Genomic DNA, 23,268 nt, shown 5'->3' on the forward strand with positions numbered 1-23,268 from the left:
CCACTATACTTATTATACGAGCACCATGCTATGAGTGGAAATGACATGAGAGAGCTTCTAAAGAAACTTGCAGGCTTATGAAGAAATGATGTGACTTTTAGTCTACGTGTGTTACGTCTGAGGTAATCCAAGCTAGTGTATTCTTAAATGTTAATAAAATTCAACTATAGCAGACAAGCTCACACAACTGGTACGAAGTACTAACTTCAAGACTTCAAGTCGCTCCAATTGATTGTTTAGTCAGTTTCCATATTAAATGAGTGTATTTTCATGGTTTTATTGACTTTGAAAAGGCCAAACATTTGAAAGGTTTATAATTTAGGATTGCTGTTGTACAGTAAGTTCAGACAGGAATATAAATGTTTAGGTCGACGGGCCGGATCTTATGACAACTTTTAGAGTACCGCAAAGATAACATATTTTTGTAGGCCATCCGAAAGTTAGCCACGCATCTGTTCCATAAACCGAAAAACTTATTTTTTGCAGAGACTTTAGGAAGATCGCTACGATCGCTCGATATCAACGTCACCACCAACAATCCTATGACAACTTTTTAAAACTTTCTAAAAATGTGTTTCCTGGAGACAAGAGTAATTCCTCCGTGAATGAATCCCCATCCAGGTTTTTAGATATTTGTGCCCGTGTTGAATTTGTGGGATTTATATCTGCCATGATGTCTAACGTCCCCACCAAAACATGTAGTCGCAACTTGTTCACAAACTGATAACAATCATCGTTATTAAGACATGATAATGCTTAGAAAAAATGAGGAGCGGATTATAACAGGTGTGTTTGTTATAGATTAAAATGTGCAAACGTTTACCAAAAACCCATTCAAGAAATCCGTAGACTTTGGGGCAATGTTACCAGAAGTGCTAAAATTAAATGAACTTCTGGGATTTGCATCCAAAAAAACGTCATCTTTGAGGTACTCTATACTGACACAACCCATGTACCAGCAACTAACTCTGACATATGTTTTATTATGTGAAAAATTTAACATTTATGGAACAGACATCTGTTAATGCATATCATGTGCCCAGACCTACACGTTTTAATCTATTTTCTTAACCCAAGCACTCCGAGATTTGGTACTCGAATGCTATTCAGGGCGAATCAACGTGGACAGATGGGCGCCTGTCCTCAAAAAGCATCCGTCTCGTCCCATTTCCAGTCAGCGTCCAGATGCTCGCTCCCGATAGCTCATATCAATCAAAGCCGAGCACTCTTCACAGCCAAACTATTGATTGTCAGAGAGGGAATTAAATGGTTCCTCTGCACCTCCATTGACGCAGAGCAAATATTCAACAGAGTGAAAGCGGAGAAACGTCTCATTCTTGTCCAGCTGCTTGCACCCTTTGCAAACGCTCTTCCGGGCACACGCGGTAACTGCGTAAGCTTTAACACCATCAGAATGGACGGGTTATCTGAAAGCCAGTCAACCGTTACTGTCAACCTGCCCATTTACCCTTTTGAAAAAGTGGATTTTCCATCCGTCAAAGCAGTGTGAATAATGCGATGTGTTGTAGGCTTTTTGCAGTCTTTTGAAATCGTTTTGTAGGTAGCAAAGGCATAAATAAATGAATCTGGAGCTCATCCATGGTCCATTTTACATTAAAATATACTATTACATATTGAAATATATATATAAGACCTGGCTAAATGAACCCTTTTAAATAATGCACTAGATAGATTTTCAGATGCAGCAAATTTAAGATATTTAAGACAAAAATGTAGTTTCATTGTTCAACTTTTATTCAGCATATGCACACGGTCCTCCGGAGCTACTAAAGTCCAAAATCAAATTTATTCCGATTTAACAACTTAAACCGAGGTAAAAGAAAAGGGAGCACGTGTAATTTACTCATTTTATTCCCCAGAGGCATTTACATACACAAACAGAATTGGTAATACAGGAAAACTGTATTCAAAGAACCTCAATGCTTTCGGCAGCATACGTATGATATCTTTAACCAAAAATGAAAATTCTGTCATGATTCACTCACCCTCTTGTCATTTCAAACCTGCATGACTTTCTTTCTTCTGCGGAACACAAAAAAAGACATTTCGAAGAACGTCACCCATTGACTTACACTGGTTTTTGTCCATAAAATAGAAGTGAATGGGTGCCGCCATTGTCATTCAAAATATCTTTTTTTGTGTTCTGCAGAAGAAAGAAAGTCATACAGGTTTTCTTATGAAAAGCGGGTTAGTAAATGATGACCGAAATTTATTTTTGGGGTAAACTGTGCCTCTAAAACCTATAGCTCAACGTTAACATAAAAATAGGCATAGAGCCACACGGCTCATCTTAATCACAGACATCCTTCTCATTCAAACTCATGTTAATGTATCATATCTAATAACCATCCAAGGAAAAAAATCGTAATAAATCCCCCAAACGCCTAATTCATGTTGACACCGTCGAGGACTCTCCTATTATAATCAGCAGAAAATAAGATCCGAGTCATTAAAAACACATTTGGTGCTACAGCCCAACAGCCAGGGCCTAGTCACGCCTCTGGTCCACGTTCTAAATTTGACAACGCTCGGCTGAGCAGTCGTCTGTAATCCTCAGTCTATTTAATGTGGCGTCTAGCACATTAAGGTGACCAATCAGCTTGAGGTAATCTTAGTTCTTCCCGGAGACACCGAGAGCTGGGGCCGTCTTATTGTGCCACACGGAGGAAATATCCCCCCAAAAGAGACTAGTGTGACTTCTGTCATCCTCCTTTTCAGAGAGACTCTTCTCTCTATCGCTCCATTTCCTTCTGTAAGCTATAACATTTAGGTTCGGCGCTCGGCGAACTTATAATACCTCCGCCGCACATCTGTTTCTCAAGCGGGAGCTACGGCGCCTGTCTGGCACCCAGAGAGTTTGTCAGTAATCCCCGTGAGTAAAGTTCAGAGCAAGCTGACGGCACCAAAAAATAGATAAATAAGGATTTTCGTTTTTCACCCTGTAATGGAAAATTGCGCAAAGCATTTCTCGCTCAGCATTTATCCCTAATAGAGGCGGCAAATCCATATCCCTTCATTTCTCCAAATCACTTCATTTTAGAGAAAAGAACATTTTCGTTGGCAAGTGGTTTGTTAAACGTCTTTTAGTCTTGTTTTCCTCGTGGCAGAGAAATCAATATTTTCAGAACACTTTTAATAACAGATGCTCGTTTTCTGTCATGTTTCACTCATAAAGCTCTTGCTGAGACACATACTGAAAGGCAACCAAGAGGTAGACAGTACGGCAAAAAACAACCGGGGCTTTCAACAGAAGTGAACTCGGAAACTTCTATCAGTCAGGGAGGAAAGTGAGTAATGTCTTGCATTAAGTTTGTTGTTTATTCTCGCCCAGAAGCAGTGAAATAACCCTATTAAATCAAGTAGTCGCCCCGCCATTAATCTCAATGCAACTGACTAGTTCCTCAAAGCTAATGGGGTTTAGAATTTGAATCAGGCAAGTTTACCCACAAAGCTTTGCCTAAGAGGATTTTAGTCTGTACAGAGAGCTTATTGTCGCACTTGTTCGTGGACGGGGATTAAAAATACTAGTTCACCAGCTCCAAGTGCCCAAACCGCCTTTCATTTCTGATGGCTGTTTGTGGCTGGTACGAAGTTAAAAATGACTTTTGGGTTTAAGATCAAACTTAAGGTCTAGCTTTAAACTTTAGAAAAACTTCTTTATTATTAATTCGTGATGGAAGGATTACATTCAGAGTTGCACACTTAAGCAAATTCGTTGATGCTTAATTGGGTGTGATTTATATCAATTTATACCATTGTTTTAATAATATCAATGAGCGACTTGATAAAATAACATAACATTACAGGAATACTCCGTAACACTCAATGTTAGAAATCATTTTTTGCTGTAATACAGTATATGGTAGTCTCAATTTAAACATTTCTCACTCTCTCATTTTCTTTCTTTCTCTCTCGGATTTCATTCTTTTCATCTTTGCAACGTCTCATCATGGTGAATACCAGCTCAGTGTTGTCAACTTAGCTTTTTCATTTGAATAAGCCTCTTTCTGCAGGAACCTGTCGGCACTGTTTCACTCAGGCTAAATCAGCTTTAGCGGCTAAATATAAATGTGTTTCCTGAGCATTAATTCGTTCATATTTATCAGCCAAAAGGTGCTTGAAATTCAGCTTCAGCCCCTTTAGCAGTTCAAAGAGCGAATGAAGACAAGCTTCACGTGAGCTCTGAGGCCTCTGTTGATCCTTAAAACTCACATGGAAGTTTGATGTGTGTCACATGACTTCTGCTCATATTAGTCATAAACTACTTTCCTGAAGACGCCATAGCAAATATATATGAAACATAAGATGCCTTTGGACATTAAAGGGAAAATGAATTAAAAACATTAAAGTGTTACAGTAGCATCAACAAAAGAATGTTCTTTTCTAGAGTGGAAACGTATCCAAATTGGGAACTTGCAGAAGTAATACATAAATGTCAATCATACGAATGATTTTTTCCCCCCTAATAGCATGAAAATGTTACTGTATTTCAATCCCTTCAAATGAATAAACGTGAATTTGCAAGCAAAAACTCTACTAATTTCCCATTACCAGGGCAAATGTGAATTTTATGATTGGTTAAAGAACAGTTCAGTCAAAAATAAATGCTTGTTTAACATTCACTCACCTATTTTTCAAACACATTTAGCAGAATGTCTATCTTCAATAGACTACAATGAAAGATGATGGAGCCTGAGGCTGTAAACCTCTGTTCAATAAACAGAAAACATCACAAGTCTAAATAATGTTATAAACTACACATTACAAATATTCTGGAACCAAATGAGGGGTATTTTGTGTGAAGTGACGACTGAAACGTAACAGAAAATGTATCTTTTATTTTAAATAATATATTTAAAAAAAAAATTATTATTTAGATTAGGGCGACAAATAAATGTATTTTAAATCTCAGTTATTAGATTCTGGTTATCAAAAGTTGAGGCTAAATAAAAATAGATTACAAAAATATTTCTTGCAAATTTTAATTAGAAAAAATTGAATAATGAAATATCAAAAATATGGCCTTGAAAGTATTATGTAACAAGTAGAAAGAACATAAGTGGTATCGCCTATGGCTTTGATAAAGCAATAAAAGGTTAAAATAATAATACAATTAGAATAATAACTAAACAGCCGTTAAGGTTAAAATGATTCTCTTTAACATCACAGAACACTGACACATAAACTGTAAATTACTGTAGTCTGCCAACATCAAACTGACCCTTAAATATTATCACCCCGCAATAAAGCAGCACCAATAAACCTTCTTCCTTTGAATCATTACATATTTCCAAAGGCAACACACAAAACGGTGAAAATCACTGATGGAGCGAGGCATTAAACTCTCTTCTAAACCTAAGTAAATCTTCCATACATCCTCCATTCTCCTATCCCAGCATGCCTGGGTGGGTGTTTCGGTCTGTTGAGTCCCTTCTCTCTGTGACTGTGTCTGGCGGCACGGTTTGACAGCATCCCACGCTGCTGGTTCAGAGGATTGTATGATGTCCGCCCACACAGGTGCAGGCCTGCCCACTAATCCTGTGCTCAGCGGTCAGCCTCAGACATGATAAGGGTCAAACCGAGACTTGGCCCGGCCATGCAGATCAGTGCCGAGGAGGACCGGTGAGTTTTGCTGGCACCATGTTCAAAAACACAGACCCACGTGAGGATGGACACAGAAAGGGTTTTTATATGTGGGCTGTGAAATGTACTGTATGTGAACTAATGTTTGAAAAACATCAACAAGCAAATAAGCTTTTCTTGGTAATCGAAATGGGATGCGAAGAAATAGCTCTTGCAGTCCTATTTTTAACTAGGACAAATGTTAATACACTATCATTGAATAGATCTTGCTGAATTTTCTGTTTACACTGTTCATATATCTGGTTTGTCATCTTATCGGGCTTCACAATACAAAGATGAGCTAAAAAAAGCTACTCAAGGTGCCCTGTTGGTAAGATGTCTGTTTATGCTTCCTTCCATCCACAAAATACAACAACAACACAGACATCCTTTTCTTTCTGCACATTAAGTGCATCTATGAATTTGATCATTTGTGACCCTGGACAACAAAACCAGTCTTATGGTCTTTGCACAGACAGTCTGAAATTTTCGTATACGTTTTTTTTGTATGCAGGGTGTACATGTGATTGACACAATGTGAGGTCGTATTTATTTTTTAACGTGCAGAAATATCAGACACAATGTGCAAATTTGTGGGTGAATTTTTGGAAATTTCAATTTTTACATAATTGATGTACGAGTTGTTCGAATAGGACAATATCTGGTTGAGATTTCAACCGTTTAAAACTCAGGAATCTGAGAGTGCAAAAAATCTAAATATTGAGCCATCCATTTGGCATATGGATTTTTGGCATAAAAGAAAAATCGATCATTTTGACCCATACAATGTATTTTTGTCCTTTAATAAAAAGGTTCCCGTGCTACTCAAGATATTTAAACATTCATAAATACATCCAGATAAAAACTCCACAAGAACATCAAAGGTTCTCAAAATGTAATTTGCTTTCAAAACTCAAATGTGCGATGGGGTGATATAATTAATACAGGTGAGAAACAATCGATTATAAAGGTCTTTCTAAAGGGAAACTTCAGCCAAGAAAAAAGCATTTTCACCAAAAAAGTCCACAAATTACTGAGACATTCTGTCCATGACAGAATATTCTAGCAAAACCTCCATAGGATAAATTGTTAGCAAACAGAAAAGGATATCTCATCTTTTAAATATGCAAACTTGTAGGCCTGGTAAACCCGACTATGCTTGATGAAGGACAAGGCCTTGGAATATTTAAGTCACTTTTATTTTAAAAAATCCTCGCTAAACATAACTGGTGTGCATCTCGAGAAAAAACAATGGCACTGATATATTTTAGGATATCAGTTGAGATAGCTCAATTGTTCAATATAGTCTGAGACTAGCCTTAAAGGAACAGTTCATCCAAAAATGAAGTCCAAATCTTTATACATTTCTTTGTTCTGATGAACACACAGAAAGATATTTGAAAGAATGCTTATAACCAGACAGTTCTCGGCCACCACAAAGAATCATAGTTGGAAAAATGACAATGGTAGTCAAAGGTTCCCCAGAACTGTTTGCTCACCTACATTCTTCAAAATATCTTCTTTTATGTTCAACAGAACAAAGAAATGTTTAACGCAACCTTTCATACTATGGTAATCAATGGTGGCCAATGACTGTTTGGCTACAAGCATTCTTCCAAATATCTTTCTCTGTGTTCTTCAGACAAAAGAAATGCATGCAGATTTAGAACAACATGAGGGTGAGTAAATGATGACACAATCTTTCATTTTCGGCGAACTGTCCCTTTGAGCCTCGCCTGTGAAAGGTTTGCTGTGGTTTTACCATTTAATTAAACTCATATGTTCTACAATCAGAGATACTGCATAACAGTCACAAAATGATAAGAGTTTTTATTACTATGGCGACTCAGTGACTCTAAGCTATCTCAAACTGTCCTTGATTCCCACGGCTCGGAGCAGAAGGTATGGCTGAATGAGGACGACATGCATATACAGTGAAGATTCATTCAAACGATTCTGTAAACAAGATATGAGGGCAGAACTGGCAACACAACTTGCTGGAATAGGTGTCAAGGAGCAGTAATTGCGTTATTTAAAGCGTCATAAAGCACACGGCTATTGAATTGAGAGGCAAAGCGTCTCCCCGGTTATTTCTGTCATTGCCAGGCTCATTAATCTGATATATTATACACTGCGATCCTCCCTCTGCCACTCTGTCAGTCTTCACCAAAACCGTGCTAACTCCCTCTTACATTCCCATCATCCTTTGCACCAGCGCTTTAATATTTGTTAAATCTCACTTTGGATTAAAAACACAAGTCAGATTTCTGTTTTGATATATTCTCCCTCATGTCATTACAAACCTGTATGGCTTTCTTTCTTCTGTAGAACACATAAGACTATGTTTTGAAGAACGTTGCCAACGGTAACCAAACCAACAGACATTTCTCAAAATATCTTGTTTTTATTCTCTACACAAGAAAGCGAGATATACACGTTACATGAACAACATGAGGATGAATGCATGATTTTGTTTTATGTTTGGGAACTATCCCTTTAAAGTGGCATTTATGTATTAGTAATCTATGACGTTTAAATGTACCCGATATAGCAAATGCTGTTAGTCACCTTCAGATAATTCTGCTGAGTTTACAAAGAGAATCTGCATCAAAGAAGCAAACAGATCGGGGTTATGAGGAGAGGTTGAAAGAAATACATCACCTAATGTGCAGGGCACGAAAAACATCTCTGACCAGAACTGAATGGCCCGTGTTTACAGAGACTCAGAGCTGTTAATTCTCTATAAATCTATGCCGCTTTTGGAGCTGGTCCCTTGCACACAAACTGGCAAACTCTCTCTGGAGCTTATAGTCTGTTATGGCACTGAACCAGATTGTGAAGCTTAGGATGACAACCCCCTTTTCCAACTCATTCCTCAAACCATGGAGCCTGCAAACAAGATTTGGTACATTGCTCTACAGGTCTCTGGAAACGTTTTTCTATTACTTTAAATGTAACCCAGGAGATGACAGGGCATGTTTGCCAACATGCTTTAGTTTGTAACAAAAAGACAAAATGGGTCTGAAAGTTATTTTACACTTTTAACAATAACAATTTTTTTACTTAACCTTTCTCAGAATAGTTTTATTGATCTACTAATGATATCTGATACTGCACCACAAGATGATTCTGTCATAGTAATGGTACTGTGATAAACACTCCTGGTCATAAGTTTGTCAATTTCTCATCATTTATATTTCTTGCACATTTTGAAACGATAGTAAACCTATCAAAACCATAGAAGAACACAACTGTGGGAGTTATGGTCTTACTGAAAGCATCCAAAATAAGTCATATTTTTGCATCTTCCCAAATCCACTCTTGGCATTTCATCAACTAGTTTCATGAGGTCTCATCCTGGGAAGCTTTTGAAGCCATATTGAAGGAATTTACACCTATGCTGGACTATTTTTGGCTGCTTTAATTCATTACTTGGTCAAAATTATAAATTTAAAACGACATAGTTGTAGTCTACTCTAGTGCGTTTATATTTGAAAAATTTGTTTTCATTTTCAAAACGGTCCTCGTCCGCACCAGTGTTTTCAAGCGTTTCCAAAACACTGCCCATCCACACTGAAATGACTGAAAATGCTTATAAACATTTACTGCGAATGATTTAAACCTAAGAACGTCAGAATGTGTAATTTCTGTCAGGTGTTTATTTACTTTCTGCCTTATTATGTTAAGGAAATGTGGAGCAATGTACAGACAGACAATGAGGTAGCTAAAGAGATGTTGCTGCGGGTAACACAACACTATAAAGCTGCAAAATCGAAAGTGAAACTTAACTTGCGCTCCGCTGCCAAACAATAACTGCGAGTAATTAAATATTCCATCTCCTTCAATGCAATCTTAAGTATGCAGATACTGACAATAATGCTATCAAACGGGAGAGCAGCAGAAACAACTGCGTCACATGACAAAAAACGCGTCATCTCTTTTAAACCATCTTTTAAACCATCCACACTACAACACGAAAACAACGTTTTCAAATGTATCCACTTTCGAGTGCGTTCTCTTTGATAAAAACACAGTCTCAGTGTTGACGAAAGGCCAAAAAGGAGAAAAAAAGATAAGTATGCACACCGTATTAAAGGAGGGGAGTCCGATTACTGAATTACGCTTGTTTCGGACACCCCGCCGTTAATGTTTAAACCACAATCGAATACGAGCAGTCGTATATCAAAACAACAGCGGCATATTAAACTCTGTAAATGAATTAGCACTTAAAAAGTACTGGATTTGAGGTGAACGAGGAATACGTGTGGCAAAGTTAAGCTTAAGTGATTTTTTTAAAGTGACAAAATCTCTCTGTCACATAACTCTTCCTCTATGCTCTAACGCTTCACAGAAGATGAGATCTTAGCAACAAAGTTCAAACAACTTTCACTCCTTGTTTCACTCAATTTCACAAATGCAAGTAAAGAGCTACTTAATTAAAGATGTTATCTGCTTTCAGTTTCGCACACAGCGCTTTAAACGAGGCGCGTGTATGTCGCAAGAGGAAAAGCGTGAGAGAAGAGAAGTCCCAGATCGATACGAAAGAAAGTCCAGACTGTCACTCAACCCGTTTCCGTGATGGAGGCCGTGAGAGATCGAACGCACGGATAAACATCTCACGAAAATGGAGTCGTTCCTGATGTTGTTTTCAACGCTCACGGATGGATGAATGAAAAAACGATGAACTAATGAATGAGTCAATGAACGAATAAATGTAGGTTGGGAGGATAAATGAATAACAGAAGTGTGTAATTGTCAGTTGGCCTTTCAAAGATGAATGAGGAGGTAATCCATCTAACTGATAAAATCCCCTATCCCTCAGAGCGACTGCCCATGGGTGAGATATTAGTCTGAAGCGGTTTCTCTGTATTGGCTTTCTGTGGTGAGAAATAGCATCGCGATACAACGTTTCGGGTTACACAAATGTCAAGAACCAATTAGGTGAGCGAGATCATTTTGACTGCTTTTTTGTAGACGATGATGTCCAAAAGTTTCAGACTAGGTAGTGGTGGAGATCCTGGCGAGCAAAGATGTTGAAAAGATCTGCTTTTGCTCGTTTCGACGCACTATGCATCAGGTAACGTAACTTTGAATCATTGTGTTAGTAGTACCTTTTCTGACCTTCTTTTTGAAAGTTATTTATATCGTAGACTGGGCACAGTAGTTGCGGCTCACCTGTGCACTTGCTCTCATTTTCTGGCTGAGACTGCAATAATGATGATAAGCAGAGTAAGAAGAAGAGCTCCAGCGATGAGCAGATAACATTTCCTCTTCCTCAGCTGCCTCTGTGGAAAAAAAGGAAACGCTTGAGATAACATTGTTTGATCAAAGATAATCTCTCTTAACATGGGTCGGGAAGCTACTTTGAAACTGTACTGTAGTCTGCTAAGTAACGACCTGTGGCCCATTTCCACCACGGGAACTTTCACACTTTGGGGCAGTATTCGTGCTGCGTCCGAAATTGCCTACTTCCATACTGTATAGTAGGCGAAAATGAGTATGAGTCATGAGTAGTATATCCGAAAACCTAATGAATGGTCTAATACTTCTGCCGAGATTCGTGAGTGGGGATCGGATGGACATTTATCTATCCCATGACACCACTGGAGCTGAGCAATGGTCAAATAAAATAAAATAATTTAAAGAAAATGAATATCGTGGAAAACTTTAAGGCGGATGTCCTTTTTTAATGTAAGTGCCGATAAATGAGTGTCTCGTAAATAAATGTGAACCTGAATCACAAAACCAGTCTTGAGTCGGTGTGTTTCCACCACAGTAGTCGGGAACAAAACCAAGTTCCTAGTAAACCCACCATGAAAGTCCCTGCACATGAGGTAGTACTTTTAAAGATTTCCGCCTTGGTTGTCGGATATGCTGATTGGTTGAGTTCACGATTTCATTGGTTGACTCTACATGCTGCATCGTGTTTCGGTAAAAACAAACCACCGTTTTTCAAAGTTTGTTGCGGTGCGTGTAGTTTCAGCTGTGTACTGTTTGAAATGGATAACAAATAGGAAAGATGGACCGACGTCGAGGTCCTGGCTTTATTTATTTTTTTGTTGCAAAGAAACTAGGAAGTTCAACCGGACTAGCGTTAAATGAGCATTTTTGTTACGCCAAGCAAAGAGGTTTATATAATTTATTGCCACATAAATAAATACAACTTAATAAATACATTTTCTAAAACTTTATTATGCTTTATAGTGTTTGGATTAAAAATGAACAAAATTTGGTTAAAGAGTACATTATATGAAATCATGAAAATTACATTTCATGCAGTGTATTGTAATGTTGCCATGTCGTCACTAGTCCGATTCACGAACCGCCGAGGATTTACGTCATATAGTCCCAGCCTACGTTTTGCTAAGACTGCCCGCAAACTTCACTCTTCTCCCCCAAACACTGTAGCTCTTGTAAAATAACCTGCAATTTTGTGTTCCACCAGAGATGGCGAGATACGGAAAAGGTTATGAAATGCTGCTTTAATACAATATATATATTTATGAGATTAATCAGATTATATAATAACATTGTTAAATCACATTTATTTCAAGTACTTTTCTACTTCAAGGAAGTTTCTACAAATAATGAAAAGAAAATGCATAACTGTTACGATTAACCTTAACACATTTAAAGAAGGCCAAAAATGCAACACATTAACTTGAAAGTTTAAAAACAAGGAAGAGAGATTTACCAAATAAAATATAAACAACCGAAATGTATCTTATTAGAAATGTGCTCTTCAATATAAAAGCTACAATGTTTAGAGAACAGACGAGATTCTGTCACACTCTCTTTATTTAAAAAAGTTAGTAACGCTTTACATTTGGCCAGATGTGTTTTCAAGAATAGAACAGTGATTGAAAAATATTTTAAACCCAGCAACGTACATTTAAAAGACTAAAAACAAATTTTAAAAGCAACCATTTGAGCAAAAATCTATAACACCAACATTTTCTTTGCCGCTCATCACCGTTGTCAATCAATAATTCAGCAATCTTTTTCCATCATGACCAGTCTTTTAGGTACAAAGAATAAAAGAACAAAATTACACCATTATTTTCCAAATAGGTTCCCACTTTTGAAGCAGTACCACAATATGAAATGAAGGTGCTGCCATCAATTGACCTCTATAGGTCCCCTCCTCAATACAGAGACATGCTTTGAAAATGATTTCTCACAGACAGAATTGAATCGTGGCCCTGAGTCAAGAGCGGTTGGACAAGCATGAGAGAACTGCTTTCTCCGGCGCGCCTGAATTCTGGCTGAACGGCGTTCGTAAAACCCATCTGCTCTTTGACTCCGATAAGACGTGGCGGTGGGAGGGAGCTCTGCTCCGTTTTCAAAGATTTGGGGAAAATTGCTGGAAGTTTCATTCGGGTTGCTAGGACGCGTTCTCGCCATGACACTGGAATCTGCATATCCGTTGCTTTTTTGCATCACGAAATTAGGATCCAGGTCGGAACCCCCCAAACCAACAAGTGTACAGATAATTACAATAATAAAAAACGTGGTGCATAAAGTGTCGATAGAATTTGTTTGCTTAGTGGATTTAAATATACGCTTTCCGACTCGGCAGGGAGGCTTCGATGTTTGGGAGCTGAGAACGTGCACCGATTCAAAGTTGTTTTGAAATGCCCCCCGTCCGCCTAACTCCCCATCGTTTCTGACAAAGCCAGAAAGAGCAGCCGTTCTAGACCACAGCTAGGCTGGAGTCTTTAAATCCTGACGTGCTTCAAAGCGCGAAGAGCAATTCATCTTCTTATCTGAGAATGGAAACAGGCTTTCTATGTGGAAGTGTGAGTGGGGGGAGGGAAGCAAAAGAAAAACTGCTGTCGAGTAATTTTCCGTTTAAACGTTCCACTCCACAACAATTTGCATAAGCAGCCTGCGTCTGTGATAAGAAGATTGGTAATTTTCAAAGGCTCTGGAGGGATTGGGAATTAAAAGCCTCTCTCCGCTATCTCCTCTCTTGCAGCTGGTCACCACAGATTCCCCTGCTTCTTTCTTTCATTTTCTCCAAAACCGCGCCTTATAAACTTTTTCTCTCTCCCTTGTGTTTCTTTTTGCTCAGCATACAGTCCCTCGGTGCAGATTTTTTGCTCCGCGCAATTCTGGCCTCTACTGTCGTTCAGAGAAAGCAGGAAAATAAATCAGGTGAAAGGAAACAAAAAAGCTTTGGGTGACAATGCAACTGTTGCTGCATTTCAGAGCTGGAATTTTGTGGATGCTGCGGTGGAGACGAGAGATGGAGAGAAAGAGTCTGTGTGTGTGTGTGTGTGTGAGAGAGAGAGAGAACGGATATTCACAGAGTGAGAGAGAGATGGAAAATGAGTTAAGGGTAACAGGAAAGCTGATGGAGTGTTGGAGAGAAAATACATTTCCAACCAGTCAATTTAGTCAACCTGCTGTAGAACTACAAAAACTGCAGCACTTCTTATATTGAAGATTTCACTGCAAAAAAAAAATCCAATGAGTATAAAACGTCTAAACATTTTTAAATCAAATACATTTACCTGAGAAGCAAAATCACCCAGAAAATATTCTGTCATTGTTTGCTCGCCCTCTTCTCATTTCAAACCTGCATCACCTTCTTTATTTTGCAGAACACAAAAGAAGATATTTTGAAGAATGTTGGTACCCGGACATCTGCGGTACCCATTCAATTCTATTAAATGCACACAAATCAATATTCAAAACCAACTTTCTTCAAAATATCTTCCTTTGTGTACTGCAGAAGAAAGACAGTCATACTGGTTTGAAATGACTAGAATGACAGAATTTTAATTTTGGGTCAAAATTTGGGTGAACACTTTAAGATGTTAAGTAGTGCTATCTAAAAAATATTTCTCAAAGTAAGAGAGTCTGGGCCTTAAAGATCAAAAATATACCCAATGGGGTAAGAAAAGTTAACTTAGTCCAGACGCATTGAGAGGGAGGGTCGCGTCAACTCCGTTGACTCCAATGGAACAGTTTTTTCACAGCAATGGAACGGTTCATGAAGGCTCTCAATAGTTCCCGGAAGTTACTAGTTACGCATGGAGCTGCGACTAAACAGACAAACTGAGGTCAACTTTTAACCCATTTAAAGACGAAAGCCATTTAATGAATAAAAAATGAAAGAAATAAAGCATTTAAAGAGAAAACATAACTTCCTGGAACTATCTCAAGGCTCCATGAATCACTCTCCAGCGTTTTGGCCTTCCGTTGGCAGAACTCTCTCTCTCAATGGCTCTGACTTAATCCAAAAGGAGACAAGATTATTTTCTTACCCCATTGGTAGTTGTTTAATGTGTTTCCCAGATTAAACAGTTAAATACAATTGTGACACAACCATCAATCATTAACACATTAAAGTAAATGTGATTGTGTATGTTTTGCAAAATGAATTGCACAAACAGATATTGACTATTATTGCTAGTGTACAGCTGGTCAGGAAAGAAAATACAGCAAACAGTTTCTATTTCTCACAAATATCGTCTCATTATTGTCATTTTGTTTATTTAACTTTGTCATTTCATATGGTTTCCCGTATTAAAAAGCTCCTGTTTTATATTTAACTGAAAACCACAGATTTTCCACTTTTAATAGCCAATTACAGGAAGGGAAAGGGCAACACTGTTTTCTGTTGGCCAACTAATCATGTGACAACAAATGGATTCCCAACCATGAAGAAGAGCAGAAAATATCTGCTAACCTCTGCGCCAAGAGCTCACCTTGAAGTCAACTAAATTAAACCCTGCAACAAATCCTATCTGCTAGAAACAATGCTGCGAATTTCCACAGTCACTTAAACCCGCGTGAGTCACGTTTAGGTTGCCCGTGGACGTCGCAATTTCCCGAGGAACCGAATGACAGACCAAGTTTGCATTTGCGAGTGAGAATGAGAGAGTCATTTACCTTGTGCGACATGAGAAATGTCTTTATAATGCCATAATAACGTGGCATGATGATTACCGACATAATATTATTCTGCCTTTATCTCATCTGCTCATAAAATTGAAGGTCCATAAAATAAATAATGTTTGTGCTGCCACTGCCTGGCTTGTAATCGGCTTAGGCGCAATTTACATAAAAATTCAGAATCCAAACCTTCCTGATTATGATGTTTAAAAGACGCAGCGAATAAACAGAACTTGAGACTCTCACTTTGCAGTTCTGCCTTTGGCAAACACGCTGTGTTCTCTGTCTGGTGTACACAAGTGTTTGATAGCTCAGTGGAAGAAAGCGTTAGAGATGAACAGGGGCGCTTTAACAGTTCCACCTTGATCTTCTCACCATACATAGATCTGAGAACATAAGCAAATGAGTTTCGTTTTTTGTTTCTAAACTTCTTAATGTTGAAGAGGTGTTTGTTATTGAACAATCAGGGTTACTTATTGAATCGATTAACGCTATACTTAACAGATCTCAAAACAGATAGTTAAGAAAAATGTATAAATTTAGTAAAATCTTCAACGTTGCAATCTGAAACTTTGTTGGGTTACACCCAAAAAAACAGCGTAGACTCGTTCGTCTTATCATACAAGTTCGGTATCCACATACAGCGACGATGATTTTGTCCTTCATTGTTGTTTCGGATTTCCACCTCCACGTCGTTATCACGTCACTACCAGATCAAGCTCCTGATTGGTTAACGCAGCGGGATATTCGCCACAGTTCCGATTTTTCAGCTCTCCTGAAATGCTTAATTCGTGCAGCCTCATTCGGCAAAGCGCATTGATTTAACATGTTTATCACTTTTGCTGAATGCTTAATTCACATCTGGTGGGAACGCACCATGAGAGTGTGGATTATATACACTGTGAGTGTATTTTTTAACACTGGCAATTTTACTGTGTAAGTGTAACCATAAAACTTGGTTATTAAGAAAGCACAAAAACAGTGTTCAAAACTCTTAAAGCTGATTCTCAATCACAAGCTTGGTACGATTTTGTGAGAAATGTCAGTTTAATATAAATTAACTTCAAACCGCATAGATATAAATACATAAATACTCCTAAATGTTTGTTTGAAACAGTAGTTTGAAAAGTAGTTGCAAATTTTACGGCCTGCAGCTTAAAAATGAAATAAAAAACTATATTCAAATTATACTAAATCTAACCGTAAACTGAATCTTAATTTCTTTTTTTTTAGTCATTTCTGTTTAAAGTAGCTATAAACGTACTGCACTGTGCCCGTATATAGAAAATATCACCAAGTGAACATCCAAAGTGACTTTCCTTAAAGGGACAGAGGCCACATTTGAACCCACTGAACATTATGCACATGGCTGAAACTTGCTACAGCATCCTCTTATTCCCATACATATTAATTCCACTTCAACTCCAATATTACAAAAAGGCCAACGTGACAGTCATCACCCCCAGCTAACTCCATTCATCACCATTTTCTAAATTACACTGCATGATTGATTTGCTTTGCTGTGCCTGATCAAAGCATGTCTTAGCACTGATCAGATCCTTTCTGCATACATTACACAAACCTGACAAAGTTTCAGCATGAGGAGTGGTAATGCAAAGAAAGAGGAATTGATAGAGATGTTCCTAAACCATAAAAGCTGTCGAAGCAATAATCAATTTAAACAGAATTTAAGATTTGGACAAACAACCCTTATTTCGAAGCATATTGAAGGGTTGATATAGAGGGCATGTTAAAGCAATGAATCTATGGATACTTATTGGTAGCTATTTACAATTTGAAATGCAATACGCAATATGGCAATAAGAACTGTGTATTAAAATATACATTTTATGTGCAAATTTAGGTGTAAAATGAAATGTATTAATTACATTTGTCAGTTCCTACACCAAGTTTAATATGTTATTTAAAGGGATATTTTTAACGCCCTATAAGTTGCAAAATGAAAATGAAAATGCATTCCCAGGATTGATTATAAATGTTTAAGATAGTGAAGCAGAACTGTAGGATCAATTAAATGTTACTTTCCCTAAATGCATTAACATTAACAGGTTGAACATTTGGTGCTGCATTTTTGTTTACACACATACATGCGTTGGGTGTCGGAAATTCAATGTGGACTCGAAAATGGATTTAGGGCTGGCTACGTCATTGCAGTTAAATTTTTTTTTAAATAGCTACCAATATGCTTCCATACGAATCTGCTCAGAGGTCTACATCAAAGCGTCCACGAATGTTTCTACAGCGTTGTTGGCAGGGTGGCCAGAGCGATTTTTGACGCTCTTGACAGCGGCGGTCTCAAAGCACAACATGCAAATGAGCTATGAGTGCCACTGCTGTCCCTGGAAGAAGAACAAAACTCGAAAAGACAAACTGTGTTGAGCAAAATGCATCCGGATATGTGTAAATAAAAGCCAAGTTCTGATCATACAAAAAATGAAATTAAAAAAGTAAAGTTGACCACTTTAGCCCAAAATTGAAGTGACTTAACAAAGCTTTGCTTTGAAGAGTAGCTGGTGAAGCACTTTCCCTCCTTCACTTCACAAAATGGGCTTGTAATGGAAGAAGTGAGCAAATGAATAATGGTAATTGAAGTCTGGAGTCTGTGTATTATGGTGTGAACTCCTCACTGTCTGTTCATTTGAGTTTAGAGTTTGGAGCCGCGGCATGGTAATGAACAATCATGTTTCCTCGTGGTCCATTGAACTCTGATGGGGCTGATACAACATCATTCTTGTCACTTACAGAACCTCCACAGGAACTGCTCTTGGCCTGATGGATTATAGATTAAATTTATTTCCAGCCTTCGACGGACTGACATGTTGGGCCATGGAAATGACTTGCTATTTTTAATTGACTCGCGTGCGTAATGTTCAACGGCGTGGGTTTATGGGAGATGTTTAAAAGGTAACGGGGTAGTGCCCTAAGCCAGACGCGCACCCCCCGTCCCACCTCGGGGTGGGCGGCAGCGAGACTGGCGAAGTGCTAAATTGCTCTGCGTGAGTTTGGTCACGGCTGAGCTCTCCTTGAGATAATGAAATGACAATTAATCCGAAAGCTGTTGCTACTCACTCATTTGCTCCCTTGCGCTGTTGTAAGTGGAGGAGGAAGAGAGGGCAAAAACTACGGCCAACAGCAGAATGCTAAACCACACGCCGGGGACTTTCGTTTGCTTTCGCAAGCTGAAACCCGTGTGTCAAGATGAAGAGATGCATACAGTGACAATGGTTGACAACAAGCAGAAGGAAATGTGTGCACCCATTAGCCTGTCTGATTTATATTGAGAATCTTAGAAAACAAAAGACTGGTATTTCCTGGTCATTCAAGTTATTATTAGTTCACCCAAAAATGAAACTCAATGAGCTCATTATTTACTCCGTCTCAGGTTGTTATAAACTTGTACGGTGTATTTTTTTTCCAGAACACAAAATTGAATTTCTAATAAACTTCTGAAGAACAAGGCGGTGAGTAAATAGTGACAGAATTGTATTTCTATGTGAACTCTCTCTTTAAAGGTCCACTGTATGAAATTAAGCGGCATCTAGTAGTGAGGTTGCGAATTGCAACCAACGTCTCACCCCTTTCAAAGTACTACGGTGGTTCACACAGACAAAGATGTTGTGATGTTTTTGCTTCTTTGCCAAAGGAGATAATGTATTTACGAAACACTAATAATTTGTGTGTTTTTAGAATAGACACGTGATATTAATTTCTCAAGATTACGATAATTGCGAGGATTTACCATTATTATTATCGCAGTATTAGTTGCATTTACTAGTGATATATATTCTAAAAAGACTGCTTCTGTGAAGAATCAGTGTATCATTTAATGAATCGCCCTGCTGCTAACTTAACAATACCTTTGTTAGGAACTGTATGCGCTGAAGTTATTATTATATGATAGAAAAGTGCCTCACATTATAGAAACAGCACAGTTTGCTATCTCCGTATGTCTGACACTTTCACATGCATGCAAATGGTGGAATGTAGCATTTATATTATTGATTGCATTAAAAATATATTTGCATGGTTAAAACGTTTATTTTAATTAATATCTATTATATTCTTCTTATCATAAGTTTTGTTTTTGCTAGCTCTCAATAAATAAGAGAATTGTTAATTTTCATTTATTAACAGATTAAGCTTCTGTGATTACAGAGAAATGTAAACAATTAAGCTCAAATGTTATCTAGAATTATTCAGTGTATTTTGAAATGCCCACAGTAACAATATTTAATGATCATAATTACCGACATTATTGAATATCAGCATTCAAAATATGAAGTCTTAGAAAAATATATATATAACTTTTATAAACACTAGGACATTAGACCCGTATACTTCACTGGGACAAAACATCTGAAAAGTCATTTGAAAATGGATATGGCAAATTTACTGTAAATGATTGAAGGATCATTTTCGAATTTAGTGGCTCATAAATAAAAACCTGTGCAAGATGTCGACTGAAACTGATAAATAAACATGGTACAATCTCTGCTTCGTAAACTGTCAAATAGAGACTCTTTTTAAATAACAACAAGATGTAAATAAAACTCACAATAAATTATGAGTGATCGGATATAAAGCTACCTGATGATGACTGGCTTTCGCAAGCTCCTGATTGGCCGTTTCCACATGCGACGAGGTGGTCTGAATGTAGTCTTCAATACTGTCTGTGGAACGAGAACAGGTAGTACAGTTATCATTGTGTTTCAATGTTTCATACAATCAAAATGTTCTTTCAGCGTTTCTGTCCCTGTGCCCGTAACATTAAATATCACAAGAGAATGTGTGACTCACACACACATTCACAAAGAAGAATGACCAAGAACAACCTGTACCAAAACATCTTCACAAACACAACACTCTCTCATGCATGTTGTTTTTCTCAGGAATAATGGGATAAGAGCACGCTGACAGCAAAAAGCCCACAGTGTTGCCAAAGCTGGAGCTACACAACAAGATTGTGGGTCTCTCCTGTATCGCCATCACCGCAAAATGACATCTTTCAGGAGACAGTTTGGCCTAATATAACCAATATTCACCCTTGGATTATTCTATACCTGTAGTAGTTTATTTCTTGTGCAATTTAAACATCTCAAAAATACATTTCTGCTTTTGTGTTTCACTCTGGTATGTAGGCACAAGTCAATCATCCTCAATTCCGGATCCGGACCTTTGCTTCGTTCCATCATGACCGAGACACAGCCTAATAAACCAATTAAAACAGGGGTCTTCAACATTTACAGTTGAAGTTTACAGCTTTAACAAATTTGAACAGAAGTTCAGAGACATATGAGAATGCACTTTATTTGCACTCAACTCCTTTCATGCTTACTTTTATCGGAAGCGAGAAAGAGAATGCACTGATTTTAACTCTATCGGTTTTTATGATGCAGATGTAACATTTCCTCCATTGCTTGCTTCTGCTGCCTGAATGGATGTTTTTGTCTGCACGCACGCATGTTAAAATTGAAATGCGCGGGAGCTTCACTGAGTCTGCACAGGCACGCACGTGCGCAGCTTAAAGAGAACATTGGTTGTTATATTTATGTACCTATGCTCTACATTTTTTACAAAAAGTCAATTAGCGACCCCTTGCAGTTCCTCGGGGACCCCCTATGGGCCGCGGACAGCCGGTTGAAGACCCCTGATTTAAAACATTTGACTATTTCAGGTGTTTAAATTGAGCCGCGCATCTACACAACAGAGAATCACATCACACGCGCTCTTCGGAAAATGTTATTGAAAATTGAAAAATCTAATTTACTAAATTAATTTGTTTTCTGTTTATGATGAGAGCATTTGCGTTCATTACATTTGTTGTTTGTATGTTGCCAGTAGTTGTTTTTATTTACAAATAATATTCATCAGACTTTTAAAGGGCATTCCCCTATAAAGCCACAGAGCCTACAATACACACTGTGTGAATATAATGATATCTTTTATATCCAACTGGGCTAAATTAATTAATATTTATTTATACAAAAAAGAAACATTGACCGGACCTCCGTTTGGAGGAAAATATAAGGACTGACTAGCCCTGGATTAGACCAACACGTTGATGTGTAGTGGCTGAATTTTCTTTTTTTGCATTGCATACAATTTCCAATGCTACTGCTGAAACACACTTTAAATATAACATTTAATGAATATCATTTGCCCATTGGCTAACCAGGCAACAAGAGAGGTTCTGGTAATATTTGTTAGGCATCTCCTATATTGAGAAAACAGCTTTGACAACACGATCCAGTGTTTTACTATAAAGGAACCGACAAAAGAGACCCTGCTGATAATTAACACACATACTGTATGTTAATAAACTAGACGCTCACAAAGGCTCGGCTATGTCCTTGCTTTCTTGATTCGGGGGAAAAGTCAGCCAATTATTAACTTTGAATAATCCAAATGAGTTGTCTTGTTCCAATGCACATGTACTTATTCTAGCAAGTCAGAACATCGATTCAAATGCAAAGTCAATTCCCTTCCCAATTAAAAAACAAATGTGTGGTTCGCCACACCGGAGAGCAGAACGAAAGCGAGAGAGCCACGACGGGGTTAAAGCAGGGCAGACGCAGTTGAGGGGAACACTGTCGACTTCACCTCCGTCTAGCTGTAGGAACTAATGAGGTTTTGTTTATCTTTCCTTGATTTGATTTGCTGCTGGCGGGATATATTTGGGGGGGCAAGAGACTGGAAAGAAACCTGTGGAGGTGAAGTGATATATTTTTCTGTATTTATACGCGTTTATTCTTATAGGTGGCCTTTTCGAGGATTAACTGAAGCTCAAACGTGTCTATCATCGTGTAATCTTCCAGCCCACCATTCACCTTTTCTGTGTTTCTTTCTATTTCTAGAAACTGGTAAAGTTTCAGTTGTAAAGTAACTGAGCTGGGTGATGTGCAATAGCTCGCTGGTATAATTAAATCTGTAGGAGCGGTTGTATTGCACTTCCATAGTTTTTCCTTCAGGTTCTTTATATCATGTTCTCTGTAAGGTCACGGACTTCTTCTCAGGTAGAGGAGCTTTAACATGATTAATTGAGTCACGAAAGTGAAAAACAGCGAGAATGAAGTTAACAGTGAAACAGATGGGAACAAACAATCCGCTAAAGCGAACACAAAGCAATATCTGAGAGAGTTTGCGTGCGTTCGAAAGTCATTCACCACCTTGTTAGTCTTTACGCCAGCGACCTACACCAAAAAATCTTCTGTCTTTACTAAACAGTCAACTTAACACACAAATCTAGGTAGAAATACAGGAAAATTTGCCTATATTTTACTCAGCCTCAAGCCGTCTGTTCTACTCAAAATGGACGCCCGCATGCTCAAGGAATCTCATCTTTTGAATTTCATTGGTTGTCGCATGTCTTGTAACCGCTAGAACCAATGAGATTCAAAATATGAGATTCTTTGGTCCTACGTGCTTACAAATGTTTCGTTTGTGTCATGAGACATGTATTTCTCTGGGCATGTAACCCTGGAGTCGTAGGTATTATTTTTATGATGGATATTTGTGCTTTTGGAACTTCAAAAACTCGATCTCCTTTGCATTACCAAGCTGGGAAGAGCCAGAATATTATTTAATATAACTTAGATTGTGATCCACTAAGAGAAGACAGTTATATAAACTTGGGACTGAGGGTGAGTAAAATATAGGCAATTAATTTTTTTGGGGGGCGAAATGTTCCATTAAACATAGAAG

The 23,268-nt window shown here is 38.0% G+C and overlaps 1 protein-coding gene across 2 annotated transcripts in view; it reads right to left on the minus strand.

The window, feature by feature from the left end:
- tsnare1 (T-SNARE Domain Containing 1) overlaps positions 1-23,268 on the minus strand; it is a 107,624-nt gene that overhangs the window by 12,954 nt on the left and 71,402 nt on the right. For both annotated transcript variants that reach the window (XM_056762683.1, XM_056762682.1), the window contains exons 10-11: positions 20,155-20,237; positions 10,819-10,928 (exon numbers count right to left, since the gene is read on the minus strand). In XM_056762683.1, coding sequence (XP_056618661.1) covers positions 10,833-10,928; positions 20,155-20,237 — 179 coding nt within the window. In that variant the 3' untranslated portion in view covers positions 10,819-10,832. The remainder of the gene's footprint in view (positions 1-10,818; positions 10,929-20,154; positions 20,238-23,268) is intronic.

The sequence above is a fragment of the Triplophysa dalaica genome, chromosome 12 (genome assembly GCF_015846415.1).
Source record: "Triplophysa dalaica isolate WHDGS20190420 chromosome 12, ASM1584641v1, whole genome shotgun sequence".
In the NCBI taxonomy this organism is placed as follows: Eukaryota; Metazoa; Chordata; class Actinopteri; order Cypriniformes; family Nemacheilidae; genus Triplophysa; species Triplophysa dalaica.